Here is a 20,887-nt window from a genome sequence, read left to right as displayed (position 1 = left end):
GGAGATAACCTGAGTTTGATCCAATCCTGTGGCCATGGCCACCCCTGATTTTCAAGTTCTATAAATCTAATTATTATTATTATTATTATTATTATTATTATTATTTCTCTCCCCATACCAGAACGTAAGTTTTACTAGATCTACTTCCCACAACACATAGGATGATGCCAGGTATTTGTTGAATGAAAGAATAAATGGACAGAACCCCAACGTTAAATTTCTGCTTTTAGATGATTCCTATTCTGTCCCATATATATTATATTCAATGCAACAACTCTTTATTTAGTGTGTACATGTAGCAGGTGTTACAGAAGACTCAAAGATGAGTAAGACAGCACTCACATCGATCATATTATATATTATATGGACAACCTTTGTTGTGATTATTATTGAGTAGAACTTTTAGGCAATATCAGAATCAGATACTAGAAGTCCACTTAGCATTTTACTGGTTATATTAAAATAGGTTGTTATTTGTGGGTGAATAAAAGTTATAGGCATTTTTATTTTAGTTTTGCCTCCACTAGACCAATCTCGTCTTATATGTGAAATTAATCTGGAATTAAAACTTCTAATTTAATCTGGTACTTTAGTGTAGACATGACCACAGGTTGGTTAGGTGACTGGTATAAATGTAATTTCTTTATTTTCTGTTATTTATATTTGTATGTTTAAAAGGATATTGTACTAATCTTTGCATTTATATAATTCACTTAATTTTGAATTATCAAATATCTGCTGGGTTTTAAAATTGGTTTAGGGCTATAGAGTATGAATTTTACAAAAACCTAATTGTTAAAGAGGTTTACAAATGAATAATGAGGCATAAATAATATATTAAACATATATAAAATCTTACTAAAGTCTGTTTTAGCCAATTTTCTAAGCATTGCACTTTTAAAGTTACTTTGGCACTTTGTTCAACACTACGGGTATTATATATCAAATATTAGGAGACACAATACAAATTCTAATTTTAGATTTGTTTTGTATCATTCATGTAAATTTTTTAATATGGAAATGGAAGGAAATGTACTACTTTCTAGCCTGATTAAAAATTAATATGTAGAAGCCTGGGAGCCTAATTTAAAAGACCATCAGAAGACTTGAATTAGTTAGGTGTAGAGTCACAGCTTTAATGCGTGGACTTGAATTATATTGCATTACTTATCACTGAGTAACAAAAATTGCTCTTATACAGCACACAATGGCAATCCATTCCCCCACTGAAAGATAGCTGCACTCTTGAACACGTTAGAAATTTAGGATATAACTGTGAAATTGCTATAAACTCTGAAATAATTGGGAATTATTAACTTAAAATTTCCCAGTTTAATATAAAATGTGAAATTAATTTAAGAGTGGTAAATAATTTTTACTTTTAAATACTTTGAGGGGTAAATCATAAAATAAATGGCAAGAAAATCAAGTAATTATTTAAAAATATTTTATGTTTTGTAATGAATCATAAAAATAAAAGATGATATCCATATGCTTCATAAAAATTCTAAGACTTAGAAGTTCAAACAGGTTACATTCCCAAATGTACAATTCTTTGAGGAAAAATATATATTTTAATAAATTATAAATGCTCCCATTATTTCATAATCAAGATTATGTTATTGTACAGAGCACTAATTTTCCCACTTTTGGCATGTTAACTTAGAGAATTTGATCTGTCAAGTCATTCTTTGTGGAGTTCATGATTACTCTTCCTTATGAATTGGGAGAAAGATTTAAGGGCATATTTCTCTAGGGTTCATTTGCTTCACTTTGCCTCAGTTAAATTCTAGTGTACATATTAGGACTTTATCATTAAATTAACACAGATATTGACCCCTACTCCAAAAGACAAAGTAAACATATCTTTCAAAAATATATAATGTAATGTAAAATGAAGAAGTAAGCAGTCTTATTTTTTAGGATAAGCATGTCAGATAGTTTTTGCTGCATTCTTAACTAAATTGTGGTGATGTTAAAGAAATTACTTTAAATAAAACTCATTATCTATTACCTACATTGAAAAAAACTACATAAGCCTATTTTTTATTAAGTTAGAAGGAGGAAAGTTGTTTTCAAAATACAATCTCTATAACTTATAGAATTCATAAATAGAATTAAGAAATTAATATTCTGGGATGAACTTTACCTTGATATATATAAAATTTGTTTTTAAAAGGATATAATTTTAAATTATGGCCTAATTTGCACTGGCCAGGTAGCTTGGTTGCTTAGAGCATCATTTCAGTATACCAAAGTTGCAGATTTGATCCCTGGTCAGAGCACATACAAGAAGCAACCAATGAATGCATAAATAAGTAAAACAACAAACTGAACAATCTCTCTCTCTCTCTCTCTCTCTCTCCCCCCCATCTTTCACTCTCTAAAAAATCAATACATAATTTTTTTAAAAAATATTATGGCCTAATTTGAAAATGAAAGAACAGGAAGAGAGAGCAGAGTTGAACAAATGAAAGAATTTGTGGCTCAAATCAAAGCCAAGTTCAAAAAACTCTCTTTTATGCCTTACCCTGCTCTACTCAATTCTAAACGGGAAACATAGGGTATATGTTTGAATATCCAAGGAAAGAATCTTAGATTGTTGGAAATCTCCTAAAATTAAGATTCCACCTTCACATAATTGAAATATAAAACTCATTGGGGAAATGAGATAAAATTGTGATCACTTAGAATTCAACAAGAAACCATTTTATTTTTTAAAAGGACTTTTTAAAAAGCCACTCTTTGCTGTATTCCATATGATTTTTAAATTCAAGCTTCAGTGTTTTATTAATTCATCATGTAAATTCTGTCATAGTTGTTAGGTACATTTATAGTTTCTCCATGTTTCCATGTGTAGAGTGCTTTCACCAGTGAATCATGCACCAGAAACATGAGCATCAGGACTCTTAGCTGATTAATAGGCTGCAATGAAAAAATTAACTGGAAGCCCACTTAAAGATCTTAGTGTTTTAAGCAATGAGTTAATTTGCCTATATGGAAATGCTGTATAATGTGAACTAATAGAATATAATGCTCAGGTATTCAAATAGTGGCATTATAAATCAGCTCCAACCCATGAACCCTACTTCTGTCTTGTGATATTTGATAGAATCTAAAGTAGGCCAAAATTAGTAGTCTAGAGTGCACATAATGTTCTTCCTAGATACTACCACTTTTGTCTTTAGTGATATAGAAATATTTGGAGTTGATGGGGATTTTTACATATATATTATAAAGCCAGTAAATATGACATGCCATAGCCAGAACTATGGCCTTGCAGGAATCAGAGGACACCATCCACACTGAATTATACATGTGAGTGCCCTCCAGCCCCAGAGAGTTATGTAATGTAGTGGCCCCGGACAAGCCATTGTAACCTGGAGTGTTTCACTTAGCTAGAAATTAGAAATTAGCAAAGAAAATTGTATCTTTTAAAGCTATAAATCTCATAATGGTTATAATTTTTTCTAGACTTTGTTTTCAACAGGTCATAGTAGATGAAGATTGAATGAAGTGAATATCAAAGCTCGTAGTATGTCATTACTGATATTGCAGGTCTTGTTTAAGTATCAGCAGAAAGACTTACCTGCAGGCTTTGGATTACATAAGCTTTCCTTCTGAGTGCATCTTATGATGTACCTTCATCTCTGAGAGTGTGTGTGGTCTTGTCAGTGCAACAAGTATATGCAAAGAGCATTTTAATAGATAAAAATAGTCTTATATTAAAGCAAAGATTCAAGTAATCATCTAGCTATTACTCAGTAATCTTTAGTTGGTTTCTTAATAGGTTTAACTATAGTATTTCAAATGCCATGCTTTTATCTCAAATAATTATGAAAGCTTCAATATAAATAATTTTTTCTTTTAATATATGCTTATAGTTTGGAGGATAAAATCTGTGACATAAAAGCAACATCTTCATAACCATCTACACAAGGTGCCTACCAATAGAACTTCTTTAAAAAAATGTTAGATAACTATTATGTTTTTTCTTTTACAGCAGATAATTTTTGAGGTAGCACAGCATGGCAGCCCTTCCCTGTTGTTCCTTTTATCTCTGTGCTCTTGTGACACAGAAAGGTGGATTGCTTAAGAAACATTGCAGAGTTCACAGAACTTCACTGCCCAGCGCCTGCTGTTCCCTTTGCCTAACGTTCCTCCCCGTTCACACTGCCACTTCAGAACTCTGTCCCGGAGCAGGACACAGCTCTCACGTCCCTTTTTCATGAAGGTTTGGTGATCCCCTGCAATCCAAAGAGATGTATCTCTCCTCCGCTGCCCATAAGCATCTGCTGCTCTTTACCTCCCATTTACACTTCCCCTCTCTGCTTCAGGTTCTAGTTATTTGTATGCATGTCTTTTCTTACCAATCTTGCAAGTAGGGGTCTTTGCTTTTAAACTTTCACAATGTCTAGCACAAGACAGGTGCTAAATAATTCCTTGTGGAATAAATAATCAGGTTTTCCCCTTGTTAGTTTAGCCTCTTTTTATGCCAGTTCATTTGACATCTGTTATGTTTGGCATTTTAGTGTATAGAGTTTTTCTGAAAATTAACTGGCCTCTGCTAATTTCCCATATAGCGCTGCTTAACACATTGAAATTTGCCTTAGAAAAAAAGAAGATGCCAATAGTTTTAATGATGAAATTTTTTTAAATTAAGGGAATAGTTCAAATTGCTTTTTGAAATGCAAAACAAATGGTTTAATTGGTAAATAAATAGTTGAGGACTTTCTCCTGTGATACCGTCCTTTCCCAGCCACTTTGTGAGTTTCTCTACAAAGTGAACACATTCAAAACATCATGTTTCAACATCCTAGCCACTTCTCTGAAGCACAAATTAGAAATAAGATAAAAACTAAAATGAGATCACAGTGAATTTTAGAATTTCTCATTCTATTTTTATTTTTAAAGCAATACATTTTCTCGTTATTCATCATTTTTGTTTGCACCAGTAGGGTCCCAAGAATTGTAGAGGATTCGGAAAAGTGAATGGCTTTAGCAACAAAAATGGATATGAATGAAAGAAAAAAATCATTTCCTGTCAATGCTGTTTCTCTACCAGTGGGTGGTCAGGTGGCTACCAGAGTGACCTCTGAGAGGAGACGCTAGATACCAATGAATTCTTGCATGGAGGTCAGAATGGTGGTTTAGACAACTCTCTAATTCTGGCAGTTCTTGGCAAGAGGTTTTTTTGATCACTCTAGTCGGGAGCACAGTATCACTTTTGGAGTGGAAGCAGAAAACAAGCCTTTAGTGCTAGACAAATATGTGTCTGCTGGTTAGTCATTAAAGTGTAAACTACAAGTCAGTTTGGTCAACCAGGTCTCTTAGAAGTGATACAAGAGCCATTGCTGATTGAGCTTGATTGTGTTGCCTAGTTCATGGGTTTTCTGGCTCTTGTCCTTATTTCTTTCACTTCTCAAATAAGGAGATTCCTAGATAATTAAGTCAGGTTAATCATGTTACTAATTAATGGCGTCTCAGTTTCACTTGAAGATTTGCCAAGGATTTAGAAGCTGTTGACACTGCCTCAGATACAGTAGTGGGGATAGCAAAGTGCTAATACCGAGAATACCACCGGGGCATTGAAAGGATGCCTAATGTGAGTGAGTGGTGCCTGCCACTGTCTTTATTCCAGGAAATTTCCCAAACAATGATCAGTAGAAGCTAAGAATCCTCGTTGTACTTCTCTCCATGCGCAGAACTCAAAAGGAAAGTGAATCATGGCTATGGACAGTTCTTTCCATCTTGGCATCCAGTGAGGTGTCATTTAGCTGGATCTTTATCCCAAGTGCTAACTGATGCTGTTAACTTTCTGCATTGATGCCAGTAATGAGGAAATGACACTCTGCTTCTCTTGTGCGAGGAGGTTTTATTTTGAGAACCGTATGTTTCTTTAGCCAAAGGACACTAAAGTAAACATCTCACTATTCAGTATACTTGGAAAGAGGAGGAGGTCTCCTAATATCTGTAGACATTATTATATACCTAAAAAGTGGGACTTTTCTTAGCTACTTACCACAAGGATCAGGCCTAATATGTTATGCTAGAACATTTCCCACGAATTAAGTAGGTATTCCGTACTCAGAGAAACTTCTATTAAAATATAATCTTTTACTAAGCGATTAAAAGTGTGTTTTGTTTGTATAATTTTTCACTCCTTATAAAATTATAATGTTACATCAGTGTGAGTATGTATATGTATAGTGTATGGGTATATAATGAAATAGGGATACACAGGTAAGCATTTCAATCTGCAAAATGGCTTCTACACCTACCTTTGTGAATTTTGATAAGTTATTTAACTTTTCTATGCCAGTTTTTATTTGTAATGTACTGGCTAATAATCCTACCTTACAAAGTATTTGAGAATTAAATGAGCTAATACATGTAATACATTTAGAACTATGTTTGGCAAAGACTTTATAATATTATTCATTATTATTATAACTTCACATTATCAATTTTTAATTTTAATTTTTTTAAAAATACATTTTATTGATTTTTTTACAGAGAGGAAGGGAGAGGGATAAAGAGTTAGAAACATCGATGAGAGAGAAACATTGATCAGCTGCCTTCTGCACACCCCCAACTGGGGATTTGTCTGCAACCAAGGTACATGCCCTTGACCGGAATCAAACCTGGGGCCTTTCAGTCCGCAGGCCGACGCTCTATCCACTGAGCCAAACCAGTTAGGGCCACATTATCAATTTTTAAATGTGTATTTGTATATTTTCTTAGTTTATACCTACCCAGCTATATTAGCTGGATTTAACCATTCTTGGTTGATAATAAATAAGACTTAAATAATGTTACACTTTTCTCCTCCCTTGGGATTTTTCCAGCTCAACAGAATACATAATGAAAAGTCCCTGAGCAAACCAACAAAGAGCAATGATAAGTCAATGATGATCTAAAACAACACTTATGTATAGATATTCAGGAAGTTAGGGACTGTGTACAGTCAATACAAGGTCACTGACCTTGGGTGATTGGGGTTATACACTAGAAAAATGACTTATATATCTGTTGTTGAAACATAAAATTATAACCTGGCTCATTCTGTGTATTGTCAGTTCTACCTACCTACCTACACAGATACACACACACACACACCACTTATATCCTGCTTGCTGAGGAAAATGAATGAAAGCTTTGGCATAGTAATCTTCAAACACATAAAGTTATATAAGAGAACTGATGTAAAAGTTATGACTTTAGAAATCCTCTCACAAAAACTAATTTTATCTGATAGTTTTATTATCCATTTCACTTTTATAATAAGCTAATATGTCATATAATGTATGTTTAATTTTTTCACCAAATAGATATTTATATTTTCAGGGTCTATTCAAAATGAAATCAAAGTGAATATACATATTCTTTTATTAGTATCTACATTAGTACTTGATGCCAAAAAATAAAATCCTTGTTCTTGAGTCAGAGGTGAATTTTCCAAATGTCAGTAAATTGACTAAATGTTTTCTTGTTTTGCTGTAAGTTGTTTTTGTCTTTTTAAGGTTTTTAATAGTCACTTGTCTTTATCTCTTTTCTTCCTTTTGATCCAATATTGAAGTCACAGTTCTACCCATGCTTCATGTATACGTGAATGTAACAATAACTGCTTAGACTTCAGAATCACATCAGAAATCAGAAACAAGGACTGTCCCTACCCCCTTTGTGGCTTACATCACCTATTTCAGAACTGAAATCATCAAAATGTTATATGAAACACATGTAGGTGACTCCAAAATGCAGTGCCATCTTCACTCACTAGCAAGTTGCTTTGTTACATCACTTGCTCTCAGAGCAAAGTCCAGAAGAAACTAGATTCAGGGCAGACAGGTTTTTAGCTGAAGGAGGAAACAAAATGAAATGGTTGTGGAAGGATATGCATGGGTAGGTCACTCAAAGCACCTTGCTACCAGCTAAATGTTTGAAAAGTAACCCCATCGGACAGTGTGGAAGGCGCTGCTGACAAAGCTTACCTTTGTCACAATTTTGTGCTGGCCCTGTGTCCTCTGGTTCTCAAAGACACAGGTCTTCCGCATTATAGAGAAGGTTTCAATGTGCAAAAACCTCTTAGATACTGTTCTACCACTTCATTAAATGCCAAAACGTAGCCAAGTTCTGAGTGGTAAATGTCCATGTTGCATATGATTGAATGTATATTTTCCTGCATGATCATCCATTGTGGTGTTTGTAAGTAGCCAAGAAATGAGCCTGATTTGTTCTCCTTTGTAGAGCCAGGCCGAGGCCCACTACAAAGGAAGTAAACATGCCAAGAAGGTCAAAGCACTAGAGGCAACGAAAACTAAACCCAAAATGGTTTCTTCCAAGGACAGCGCAAAGGCTAACCCCAGCTGCTCCATCACTCCACTCACAGGCAACAGCTCTGACAAATCAGGTCAATGACACTTTTTGTTCTTTACATTCTTTGTGTTCCTCCAGCCCCTTGCCCCAACCCCATTCTCCTCCGCTCAGCTGTTGCATGTTTTCTCCATGATTTGTTTTTATAATATTAATATGTTTCCTTCACAGGAGGTTATGTGTTTGCATGGAATCTAAGCATTTGATATGTTACCATTCCATGTTGTTAAATATATACATTTAAGTATATATGTGTGCGTAAATATGTATATATAAATATGTATATATGGTCTGCTTGGTCACAGTGTGTTTAGACAAAAATCAAGAAATGGACCTAAAATACTGACTTGACTTGATGATTCCTTTCTATTCATTTTATGTTTGATTTTTACTCTAGATTTGTGTCAGTGAAGGAATTTTTAAACTTATCTACTAATATATGTTTTTGTATTCTTTTACCACAATGAAGGGGAATGGAGGAGCAAAATGGCAAAGTTTTCTGAGAGAGTGGCATTATTAAATGAATCTGAAAACATGCTCTATATTTGATTTTTGAAGATCTCTGAGAGTTCCCCTCAGAGTTACAGATGAACTCTAGAAGTTTAAGGGAACTATGTACAAAGTAGTGAATTAACTAACAGCAGAGCTTTGGTACTTGGAAATGGGCCACTAGTAGAAGTATGTTTTAAGAAGAGCCCATATTTCACAGTCCCAGTGAATCAGCAGTTTTTCTGAGTCAGTTGAAACTAAATGATTCAGAGAGAAGAGGAAAAATTCATTTTTCTAGCATGTACACCATGAAACTGGATGTTTACTAGGCTTTCACACACTCACATCTGCCCTCAGGGCCCAAGATGGATGAGTCATCTTCAGGGCCCAAGATGGATGAGTCATCTTGTTTTAGTGGCTAGTTGAGGACCAGTGTCTATTAAAGGAGACAAAAAGAATATATCCCTTTCTCTGTTTGCCTCTCCCTTCAGAAACCTCTCTGTTGTTAGAAACACACACATACACAGACACACGCACACACACGCACGCACACACGCCGCACACACGCACACACACTTCTCTTCTGCTCTTCACATCACTGTATGTTTTGAGGAAGAGACTCCAGAATGCTTTCCTGGGGCTGCCCAAGGCCATTGGAGAATCATTTCATTACTGTAAGAGGAAAGTTTACAAAAGCCCCTTTAGCTAAAGAGACTGTGTAGGAAAAGACTATTGTTAGTTAGGCCCCATAAATACTGGTTCCAAAGCTCTGCAGTCTAGGAGGAAGCTACCCCAAACTTGGTAATAGACTTTTTTGTTCTTTATGTAATAGAATCACTGAATTGTGTTATCTAATGAATAGGTAATAAATAGTGGTATATATTCTAATTAATTTTAACCCAGGTCGATCAAGTATTAAGGTCAAATATTATCTCAAGTTTACAAAGCAGCAAACTGAGGCCAGGTCCCTGCTGTGGCAGTTATTTGCTGGAGGTTACCCAGTGTTTGGAAGAACAAGATTCATCATCTCTGGACTTCCTGCCTGGTTTTATTTTTTTATAGGATATTGTGGCTTCTATGAAACAATACTCTGTCAAAGATTGTATTATCTGGATTATATACTCGATTAGAAAAAAAATATGTTTCATTAAAGGCAGTTAAGTAAGAATAGCTGTCCTGTTCACATTTTAGAAGTTGGCGTAGAATTAAATGTAAAATCCAAAGAAATGTCTTTTATGGTCTCCTAGGATCTATCCCAACTTTTAATGACACATTAATGGGAGTTCAAACCATAGTAGGAAGGAGGAGAAATGTGCTTTGGGAGAATTGGGGTCAAAACACAGCAAGCATTAGGCAGCTTTAGGAAGATGGTGAGAACATATTGGCCAGACACTTTACCCAAATTTCTCCCTGGAGTTCAAGTGCCATAATGCCATATGACAATACACCTCCCTGTGATAATATGCCCCATACATCAAATTGAATGTTCTTTTGTGACAGCATTTAACCACTCATAGCAGGTTCAAAAAAAGAGCCTTTGAAAAACCTTATTTCTTGAAAATAATAAAATATTGTGATAATCAACCTAATGATAAAATATTTTGATAGTGAACCTAATGGTCCATATGTCTAGTCTTTAGCAATAAATATCAATTAGATATCAAGATTGAGAAAATACATTTCTAGTTCTCCAAAGTATGTAAAGCTATTTAGAGCTAAACAGCCTTTAATCGGTTGCTGTCTAAATAGATGAATGCCAATGGAATGACTTAAAATGCTACAGATATTTTTATAAATGCAATTAAGAGCAAAGATGATGGAACCAGCATGTTATGCTTGAAATATAACAATAGGAACACCTTAAATTTATTCAGTTTAAGATTCAGTCACATATAAGTTTTCATATGACCCTCTCAACAACCCTGTAATTGGTAGGGCTGAAATTAGTATTCATCTTTCATTGATTCATACAACAAACTTCATATCCATTTACTCACTCAACAAATATGTATTACTGTACTATGGAGTATAGTACATCTGTATATTTTGCCAGGTGCTGGGATGCAACAGTGAACAGAAAGAAATTTTCTTGCCCTAAAAGAATTTCTAACCTAGCATGTGTGTTTTTTATTGTGTTGGATATTTGGACTACAAAGAAAAATAATAGTTACCACCTTGAGCTGCTACCAAGGTAACAATGAAGAACCTGGGGTCTTGGAAGGGTTAAATGGCCTGTGTGAGGTCCACAACTCATATCCCAGGTGTTAGAGCAGGAACTAGGGGCTCCTTGCCCCTTGCATATTCTGTTATTCCCATTACTTCTAAACTTCTCTCTCTTACTTGGGGGAGAAAATACAAGTATCCCAATGGCCAAAGTCAGATCACTAAAACACTTTTTAAAGAATTAGTGGGTAGGACCATATGTTACTTTTAAATTGCTTGCTGACTGTTGATTTTTTTAGTAGGAGCTATGGTATTGAAAGGGCCATTAAGGCATTGCTTTATTGATAATCTTTCATTCCTATGCAGTATGTTGTTTGTAGCATTTAACCATAATAGAGCAAAGCTTTAGAACTTACAGATCTTTTCAAGGACATGTTTGAATGAAAACACTCATTTCAGGTAAATGACAAATGTTCTCAAAGCTCCAGCTTGACAATTGTAGACTTTATGTGTCTAAGCCAAATATACTGACTGAGATAGAGATCAACGTTGGGAAGGGCGTCGCCAGTATGGCAGGAGCCTTGAACTGCCTCCTAGGGTGTCCAGTTGAGTTGTTCTGAACACTAGCCAAATTTTCAGTCACATTTGGAATCATTCCATCTAAAATATTTCCACTGAGGACATGGAGATTATTTTATTTATCCCATACCCATGACCATACCATGCAGACTATGAGATGGCAATGTCAGAAAAGACATAAGAAGGAAGGAAAGAAGATAGGACATCTCAAAACAGCTCCTTTCAGTTTTCAGTATGTTGTCCTTCTGCATGGTGCAATCTCTTGGGTGTGAACCCAGAACAGTTATCAACCAATAGATCCATGTGATTTGCCTGCAAAGGCTGCAGTTCAGCTTTTTATGATCACCCTGTTGCCTTATGAAAGAGCATTTTCAATTTTGTCCAAGAGTTTTTCTGCCAAGGATACAAATACAGACCCTCGCCTCGTCATTTTTATGGGTTCCCCTGTGTGTTCCACAGTTTTTATGTGTTGTTACAAATGGGGCCAGGTTTTCCAAATGACAACTTCTCATTTCCGCTGACTGCCGCAGGACTCCATCGATTAGCTAGCAAGGTCTTCGTAACTGCCTCTTCCCCCCTGTCTGTCTCCAGCAACAGGACCTTGTGGTGTTGAGTAGGAAAAAAATGATAGTTTTCTGCTTTGGCAGCGTCTGTCATTTATAGATGAGCACCATCATAAATTTGGCATACATCTATCCAAATCCAGGAGGCTGAGATTTAGTGTCCCTCATAAAATAATAGATTAACTATATTTATGACAAACATCTTAAGTATGAAATTCTGGGGTACAAGCATGTAGAACATAAATTGAGTCCCATCTGTCTAAGGAGAACAGACCATTATACTAGGGCTCATATTTTCATGAAATGTACATATATCATTAAGACTTTCAAAGTCAATTTGAAAAATGAAGCTGCCTCCGTCTTTGCCTGTGCACCTTGACTTTGACACAGCAACCTGCCAGGCAAGGCTAAAGATGCTTAGGTAGTTAAGAGAAAACTAACTTCTGAAACTTTTGAGCATTTTCTTTTTCTTTTCTTCCAAATAATACTGAGCATTTACTAGTATTGTTAGGTTCTCCACTTCTGAGAGACGTGCCCACTGTTGCTCTAATAAAGTAAAACAAAAGTTAAGACTGACTTATGATTTACTGAGGATCTATTAACTTAAGATGTACTAGGGATATGTTATAAAACATTCTAAAAACACAAAATCTTGGATATCTCCTTGAGGGTTATGTCACCATGAAAAAACTTGTCTGCATGTAAATTATATTGGAATATATAAAAGGACTTTGTATGCACATTGAATCATTTCGTAAATGCACAACCATCGGTGACCTTGAAATCTTAACAAAGGTCATTACTTATATTTTTATGACATTTCACATTTTTGCTTCAGGAAGAATTCTCTTAAAATGACATATTTTTCTGAAATGGTGGGTGATCAAATAGAACTAACTACTCAATCAGTATTTGTAGATTCTGTGTGCAAGGGCACTGGTACTAGGCACTTTAGAGGATTCTGGGCCAGATTCTGATTATGCTTAGAGTCTAGTGTCGTACAAATTTAGCTTTATAGTATAAAGTTTAAAGTGTTTTTATAGAAACATTTCTATAGTATTTTCATCTTTCCTGACTTCTGTCTCTGAAAATCAGGTTCACAGTTATAGACATCAGGCATAGTATTATGTAGTACTGGTTTGGTGCTCCCATTTCCATAGATAGCACTATCCAATTAAACATTCTGAGGTGGTAAAAATGGTGTGTTTTCCAACATGAGTGCCATTAGCCACACATAGCTATTCAGCACAGGAAGTGTGGCTTGTGCTACTGAAGAGCTGAATACTTAATTTTAAGTAGCCACTCCTGGCTATGGTATTGGACAGCAAACACACCTGTAGACTGTGGTACTCTTTGCTCTTTTGACTAGCTATGACTCCAGAGAAGGCGTTGAACTCTTGAGCCTCTCTTTTTTCATCTGCAAAGTACAAATAATGCCCTCGCAACATCACAGCAGTGTTGGATAGAGCAAATGAAATAATCGTGAGAGAGCTTGGCAAATGTAAAACCTAATAAATATTCCTATGATTGATGTAATTAGTTTCTTGGATTTTTTTTTTTGTCGTCCTGTGGTATCTTATTTCAGCTGTCTCTTTTGGCTGCAATCAGTGAGAGGTGATCAGCTATCATCTTCCATTATGCTGCACCTAATAGAGCATATTCTAGAAAAACAGATCCAAGCTTATTAGGCTTATATGCAAAATATAATCTTAACAGCAGTACTAGTAATAATTAATGTGTAACTGAATGATCATTATGTGCCTGATACTAATGTGCTAAATATTTTATATATACTATCTTATTTAATGATCATAACAATCCTTGGGTGAATGCTAGAAACTGAAACTTAGAGAGGGAAAATAGTGGCTCAGAGTCATTCAGATAGAAAGTAGTTTCAAGACCAGAGTCTCCCTGGGGCAGTCCTTCAAATTCACTACCATGATATGTTGTTACCTTTGGATGAAGGTTTGTGGACTGTACTGCAAATGCTTTTTGAAGGCTGTTTGGGATTATTTTTCACTAGGTAATACTGCTAGAAGTCTCAAAACTCAGAAAGCGTTATCCCTTTCCATATATCCTATTTTACAGCTGGTTTTGTTTGTTGTTGTTGTTTTTTAAGTTTTGAGTAGTTTGAATGGGATATTATTAATTAACCAAGGTATAATTCTTGAGTGTTATTTACCTTCTCTGCATGTATAGCATAGTAAAAAGAACATGAGCTTGAGGTCAGATTAGCTCCGCCTCTCACTGACCATATAACCTTGACCAAGTCATGTTCACTGACCTTCTATTTCCCCATGATATGTTGTTACCTTTGGATGAAGGTTCGTGGACTGTACTGCAAATGCTTTTTGAAGGCTGTTTGGGATTATTTTTCACTAGGTAATACTGCTAGAAGTCTCAAAACTCAGAAAGCGTTATCCCTTTCCGTATATCCTATTTTACAACTGGTTTTGTTTGTTGTTGTTTTTTAAGTTTTGAGTAGTTTGAATAGGGATATATTAATTGACCAAGGTATAATTCTTGAGTGTTATTTACCTACTTTGCATGTATAGCATAGTAAAAAGAACATGAGCTTGAGGTCAGATTAGCTCCGCCTCTCACTGACCATATAACCTTGACCAAGTCATGTTCACTGACCTTCTATTTCCCCATCTATAAAATGGGTGGACTAATGCTTAACTCCCCAGTTTGCTGTCAGGATTAATGAACTAATAAATGTGCCTGGATCCATGCCTATCACTTAACAGACACTCAATAAATGGGAGCCATAAAAAGCAACCATTTGTTCAAAGAAATTCCCAGACCCTGTCCTTATCTTGACTCTAGGATCATTTCATGCCATCCTGCCATGCAGCAGTGATCTGCAGTTACACTCTTCTTTATGTGCTTCCTTTATTGTCTCATAGTAATTACTGCACTTGTGTTTTCATTCCAGGACATTAAGGCTCAATGAGCCTGACTTTCCCAGTGGGACGTTTAAAGATGTAGAAGGACCTTCTTGGTCTTCCTCACATTTCTGTATAATGGACGAAATGTCTTTTTACTCATTCTTAATACATCTCATCCAGTATGTGCCCTGCAGCTCCTGGTACTTCATCCTATACGCAGCAGTTTAATATATGGTTAGCATATATTAAATGAATATCATTAAGTGGAATTGAATGGGGGAAGCTCTGGTGTCCCCCCTCTACATGGACAGGGCAAAAAGTCATGGGTTAGCTCTTTTTTTTCGTATTCAATAAGATAGATGCCCCATCTCATAGGTTGACGATCTGCTCTATATACAGCTACAGAAGGGACAATTTAGCACATCCCCATTTGTTGAAGGAGAAAATTGGGTCCTTCATGTGGAGAAGTGGCCCTCCTGAAGCCAGGGTTGGCTACTGAGATCAAAGGAGCGGGAGGAGGGGAGAGGTTGTAATCAGAATGAGAAACACACCCCTGCCTGACAAGTTCCTGCTAGCATTTATGTCAGAAAAATAGGAGAAACTAGTCATTCCATACATTGTATTCCTAGCTTCTTGCAAAAATTTTTCTTAGTGTACAATTCTTTTTGTACACTGTTAATTATTTCACCTCTAGAAAATATGTGCTTTAATTTCTTTCAAATATGAAATGACATAGTACTAGAAATTCTTGTCACAATAGAGATTATTTTGTCCCTGGATCCCCAATATTTGAACTTCTGTCAGAGTTTTATGATGATTTTTACGCATTTAACTAGCAAAATTCATATCTAAGTTAAAATAATTTGTCTTCTGCTTGACCATTGTGGCTTAGTGGTTGAGCATTGACCCATGAACCAGGAGGTCACAGTTCTATTCCAGTTCAGGGCACATGCCTGTGTTGCAGGCTTGATCCTTAGTAGGGGGCATGTAGGAGGCAGACAATCAATAATTTTCTTTCATCATTGATGTTTCTATCTCCCTCTCCCTCTCCTTTCCTATCTCTGAAATCAATTTAAAAATAATAATTTGTCTTTCCTAGCACAATATCTTAATTCTTACTTCTCTATTAACAAATATTTTTACTCAATGTGAAAATTAGTGTACCACATTTTGAGTTTAGGAAAAGTTACTTATTTCATTCTTTTCAACCAAAATTTTACCCAATCCTTTGACTCATCCATAAGACATAATGATTCACATCTAGCAAAAGTTTTTTAAAGTACTTTGAAAAATCTTGAGTAGATGTTCTGTTTATATTAAAAAATTCCAAACTGAGAAAACCCTTTTGGAAAGCAATGTCATAGGATAAATCAAGAAACCCCAAAAAATGTTTATTCCATTTGACCAATTAATTAATACCAAGGAAATAATCCTAATGCAAAACAAAACAACAAAAATGTTATGAATGAAGATGTCCATTGTAGCATTATTTATGTTAATGAAAACTGTCACTAAGATGATCAGTATGAGAAAAATTATTTAAAGTTCTTGTATCCAGTAGAATATTATGCAGCTTTAAAGTAAATAAAATAACAACATGAAAAATGCATGTAATACATTAAATCAAAAAATTTCAAATTATATCAAATCGAAAGTTTAAAATTGTTTACTCGTGTGTGTAGTGTATTTGCATATATTTATTGAGCCCCCATGGAATATCCAGCATCACGCTAGGACTGGGTATATACAGTGAGTCAGGCAGACTTGGGCCTTGCCCACATGAAAGCATGTCTAGAAGGGTAGACACTGAACAGGTGATGACAAGCTTGATGCGTGAAAAGAAAGGGATGCTGACCTTGTCTGGGAAGGAAGGGAAGGCCTAAGCAGAGGACGTAAGCATCTATGCCTGGTGGGTGAGAAGTTAGCTACGCAAACAGGGACCCTGGCTTAGGGATGGAGGTGAAGAGGGTGAAAATCTTCTCATCAGAGGGACCAGTACTCCACAAGAGTTGACATGTGAAAGACTATCCCGTTTAAATAACTTGGGGATATGGAAGGGAAATTAGGATATGTAGAATGTGGTTAAAATGGTGGCTAAGGACAGAAATGAAGGCAGAATGAAATGATAGTAAATATGGAGGTTCTTAACCTCTTTTTATGGCCAACTAGTGAAGCCTAGTCCCAGAATAAATGTTTTTAAATCCATAAAAGAAAACTTGTAGTTTTACAAAGAAAAACAATTACATTGAAATATAGTTTTCAATTTCCTGTTATGATATAGTGACACAGTAATTAATACAATGCATTCATTAAGATACAGCAATAGGTCTAATATCTATCATAATTTTGAAGGGTTAATGAGCATAAATGGTATTTCAAGCTTCCTATGACCATTATAGTATCCAATGAAAATATCTGATTTCTCTTGGTGACAAAGTTATAGGTGCTGCTACAGCTGCTATATTTTGTTGCCTTCACTTACAATTGAAAGAAATACTAAATTTCAGTTAGAGATAAGTGAACATAAAGATATATTTGTCATTCAGGTTCATGGATCCTGTGAACTCATTGGCCCCATAGGAGTCCACAGACCCAGGTTAAAAACTTCTGCTCAGTGTGATAGGATTATGGTTGTCATTTTTCTCCCTTATTCTCCACATGGTATTTGCAAGGTAACTTCTTCTGATGACTTGATGAGGTTTATGTATCTCGGGCCACAGATAAGATGGGAAACAACTTCTTACTCTTTTGCTTTGTATTATAGTTGGGAGGTTCACAATCTGTAATGCAACCTCCTATGTCTTCCTTGCTCAATTCGCTTATGGTCACGGTTATAAGTGCCCATGTTGCAAAATTCCTATGGGACTTAGCATGATGAGAAACCCCGGACAAACCCCTTTGGGGATGTAGGCCTATTAAATTAATATCACTTTCTATGGCCAGCAAACTTTCTCCTGCATCCTGTAGGTCTTCAATATGCAGCTGGCTTTGACAACTTGGTAATAAGTCAGCAGACTGAGTCTAGGCACAAATTCTAGATTTAAAATGTAAAAATATGATTAGCTTTTAGCAATATCTATTTTTAAAGGATTGGTAGCTTTCTGATGCCTGGGCAGTCCAGCCCCTGATTGTCTGCACAGCCCCTTAGGGCAGGCAGTACCCATTTAGGTCCAGAAGGAGTGAGGGCTGACCCCTATCTCCCTCAAACAGCCTGAAGCAATGAGCTTGTTTGCTGACTGTACATTTTTTATATTTTCTGTATTAAACAAAGATACACTTTTTAGATGAAGAAAAACTCAGTTTCCTCATCATCTCTCAGACTGACGTTCCCATTGTCAGTGTGCATTTCCCCAAACCTGGAGTATCAAAGCTGAACCCTAAACTCTTCATCTAGAGATGAAGGAGGTGGGAGGAGCAGAATTCAAACATTTTCCTTGTACCTTGAGAACCTGTGTTTCCTTTGTAAAGGGCCATTCAGAAAAAGAACCTGCTCCTCATTCGACCTAGAAAATTCATTTTTAATCTTATTCCTGGCTTTTGAATCGTTACTGGACCTACTCCCTGAGGGACTTGATTTGAGTGACATGCATTAGTTATTCTATTTTCCATAATAAAGCTGCCTCAGAAATAACTGTTTCACATCTCTTAGTGACAAATCGGAAAGGGGGCAATTTTTCACCCTGAAGAAGTTGAAATGTGACTTTTCTATTGTACAAGTCAAATGGCTGGAAAACTACACAAAATAGGAGAAAGCTGTTCATTAGATTCAAACACTAGCAAACAAGCCCTCTTTTGTGCTCCCTTAGAAAAGTGACAAGTGCAGGCATACCCTCTGTTTGGCTCAAATAAACTCTCAGAAAAGTTCCAAAAAAAAAAAAAAGAACTAAAAGTGACAAGTTCATTACTATCAGTGCCAGCTTTCAACATGGAAATATCTGAAATATCTGGAGGTGCCACTGTTTTATCTGAGTGTGACACTGACAACTTCTGCTTCCCAACAAAGTGGCGCAGGGGACAGTGGGGCAGTTGTCATGCAGACCTCAGACAAGGAGGGCAATGACTGTCATATTGTTGGGCCACAAAGTCACTGCAGGGTGTAGTCCAATGGCCAGGACCCAATTGACATAGGCTTTCAAATGGAGAGAGCAGGGATATCCTAAGTCAGGATTGTAGCCTGGCAGAAAATTGCAGCCCTGGACTGTTTTGAACTTAAGAAATTAGTGACCTGGCTTAAATTATTTAAAATGCATAAGTTTCTTTGCTTTTTTAAGGTAAGGACATACAGATTCTGACTCAGTGAAGAGTCACTTTAATTTATATACAACGTTCACTGCTTCCAGGATTAGTCTAAAAGCCAAGATGTAAAAATTAGATAGAAATGTAGTTCATTAGGAATTAGCAAGCTTCCCAGTGATCAACTGTGCTTGAAGACACCGAGTTTCTGGAATTTGGCTTTAGGTATGATGACATGGCATTGTACATGAAGGGCGCACCGGCATCAGATTGGCCCAATATGTAATAGTTGGCATGTTCTTTTCATTTCTGTTAGGATATTCTGTGTTAGGATGTTTCATTTTCTCTGAGGCTGTATTTCAGTCATATAGTGCTCAGTTTTATTGAATAGGTGGGTTAATTTGAGTAAAGTTTCTGGAGTAAAAAAATATTAAAAGCTGATTTCCTTCACATGGTTTATCAACTGGATATGAAAACAGCTCCCAAAAAGAGGTTTTCAAAATGTTGAGAGCTTTGGAAAATAAGTAAATTAACGTGGAACCTCCCAAGGAGGCTACTTTGAAGAAATAAATTCACTTGGCTGCATAAATTATGGATATCTGTTACAAAGGGCAATTCTGATGTAGCTGAGCAAATTTTGCTTCAAAATCCTGGAGGATAAAACCTTTGAAAAGGTGTTTGAGTAATCAGGAAATAATTAAGACAGTCAGAGCCCTGCTTTATGTGAGGGAATACTTGAAAGTGGAATTCATATTAACCAGAAGTTGCCGATGACATGCCTCTTATTTAAAAAAAGGAAGTAAACAGTACATTAATTAAATTTTCTAATACACAAAATAAGGAGGCTTTAAAATGCCAGTAAGGAAAGAGAAATAATATAATGGGATTTGATAAAAATATCAAGCAATTAAAATGAGGAATAATGAAGTTAGGCACTGTTGTCATCATCTATGATGATACCAGATACTCACCAGGCAGACCCCACTTTCTAACACCTAAGCATTCCCTCATGCTTCCACTTATTCCACCCATTCACCTCCTACTCCTTTTCATCCCATTCTATGCTTATCTAACTCTGACCTTCAAAACCCAGCCAAAATGCCACTTTCTTCATGAAAAATGTCTCCTTTTTCCTAGGCTAGGAGTAATCATTTCCCCGCTCCATGCTCCCATGCCTCTTACTAGTTTCCATCATAAATTAGACATCTCTGAATGACTGTCTCATTTCCCGTGCTAAACTGTTACTTTCTTAAAGTCTATACCTGCTTTATTTACTATTTTCTTCAGTCTAGCACATTGTCAGCAACTAGCATATTGTCAATATGCCTCTGTTAATGAATAAATGGCCGCTTTTGAAAAAGAGATATGAAAAGGAAATGTTATATTTTTCTTAAAGAAATAGAGATACAGAGAAAAGATGTAATTTTGTTCATCTTCTCAATGTTACCTGAATTGGATAATTGTTGAATATGGTAAATATTGTCATTTAAGGAAAATAAGCTTTAAAACTAAACTACAATTTTAAAACAAAGTAACAGCTTTTCACCTTTCTGGGTGGCTATTGTATGTCTTTTATCATGTTAGTGCCATATGAAC

At 35.8% G+C, this 20,887-nt stretch overlaps 1 protein-coding gene across 5 annotated transcripts in view; it reads left to right on the top strand.

The window, feature by feature from the left end:
- ZNF385B (zinc finger protein 385B) overlaps nt 1-20,887 on the top strand; it is a 361,135-nt gene that overhangs the window by 332,257 nt on the left and 7,991 nt on the right. For all 5 annotated transcript variants that reach the window (XM_005857643.2, XM_005857645.2, XM_005857647.2 and 2 more), the window contains one exon: nt 8,248-8,410. In XM_005857643.2, coding sequence (XP_005857705.1) covers nt 8,248-8,410 — 163 coding nt within the window. The remainder of the gene's footprint in view (nt 1-8,247; nt 8,411-20,887) is intronic.

This window comes from Myotis brandtii, unplaced genomic scaffold, assembly GCF_000412655.1.
Source record: "Myotis brandtii unplaced genomic scaffold, ASM41265v1 scaffold112, whole genome shotgun sequence".
Classification (NCBI taxonomy): Eukaryota; Metazoa; Chordata; class Mammalia; order Chiroptera; family Vespertilionidae; genus Myotis; species Myotis brandtii.
This window is presented reverse-complemented; position numbering and strand designations above follow the sequence as displayed.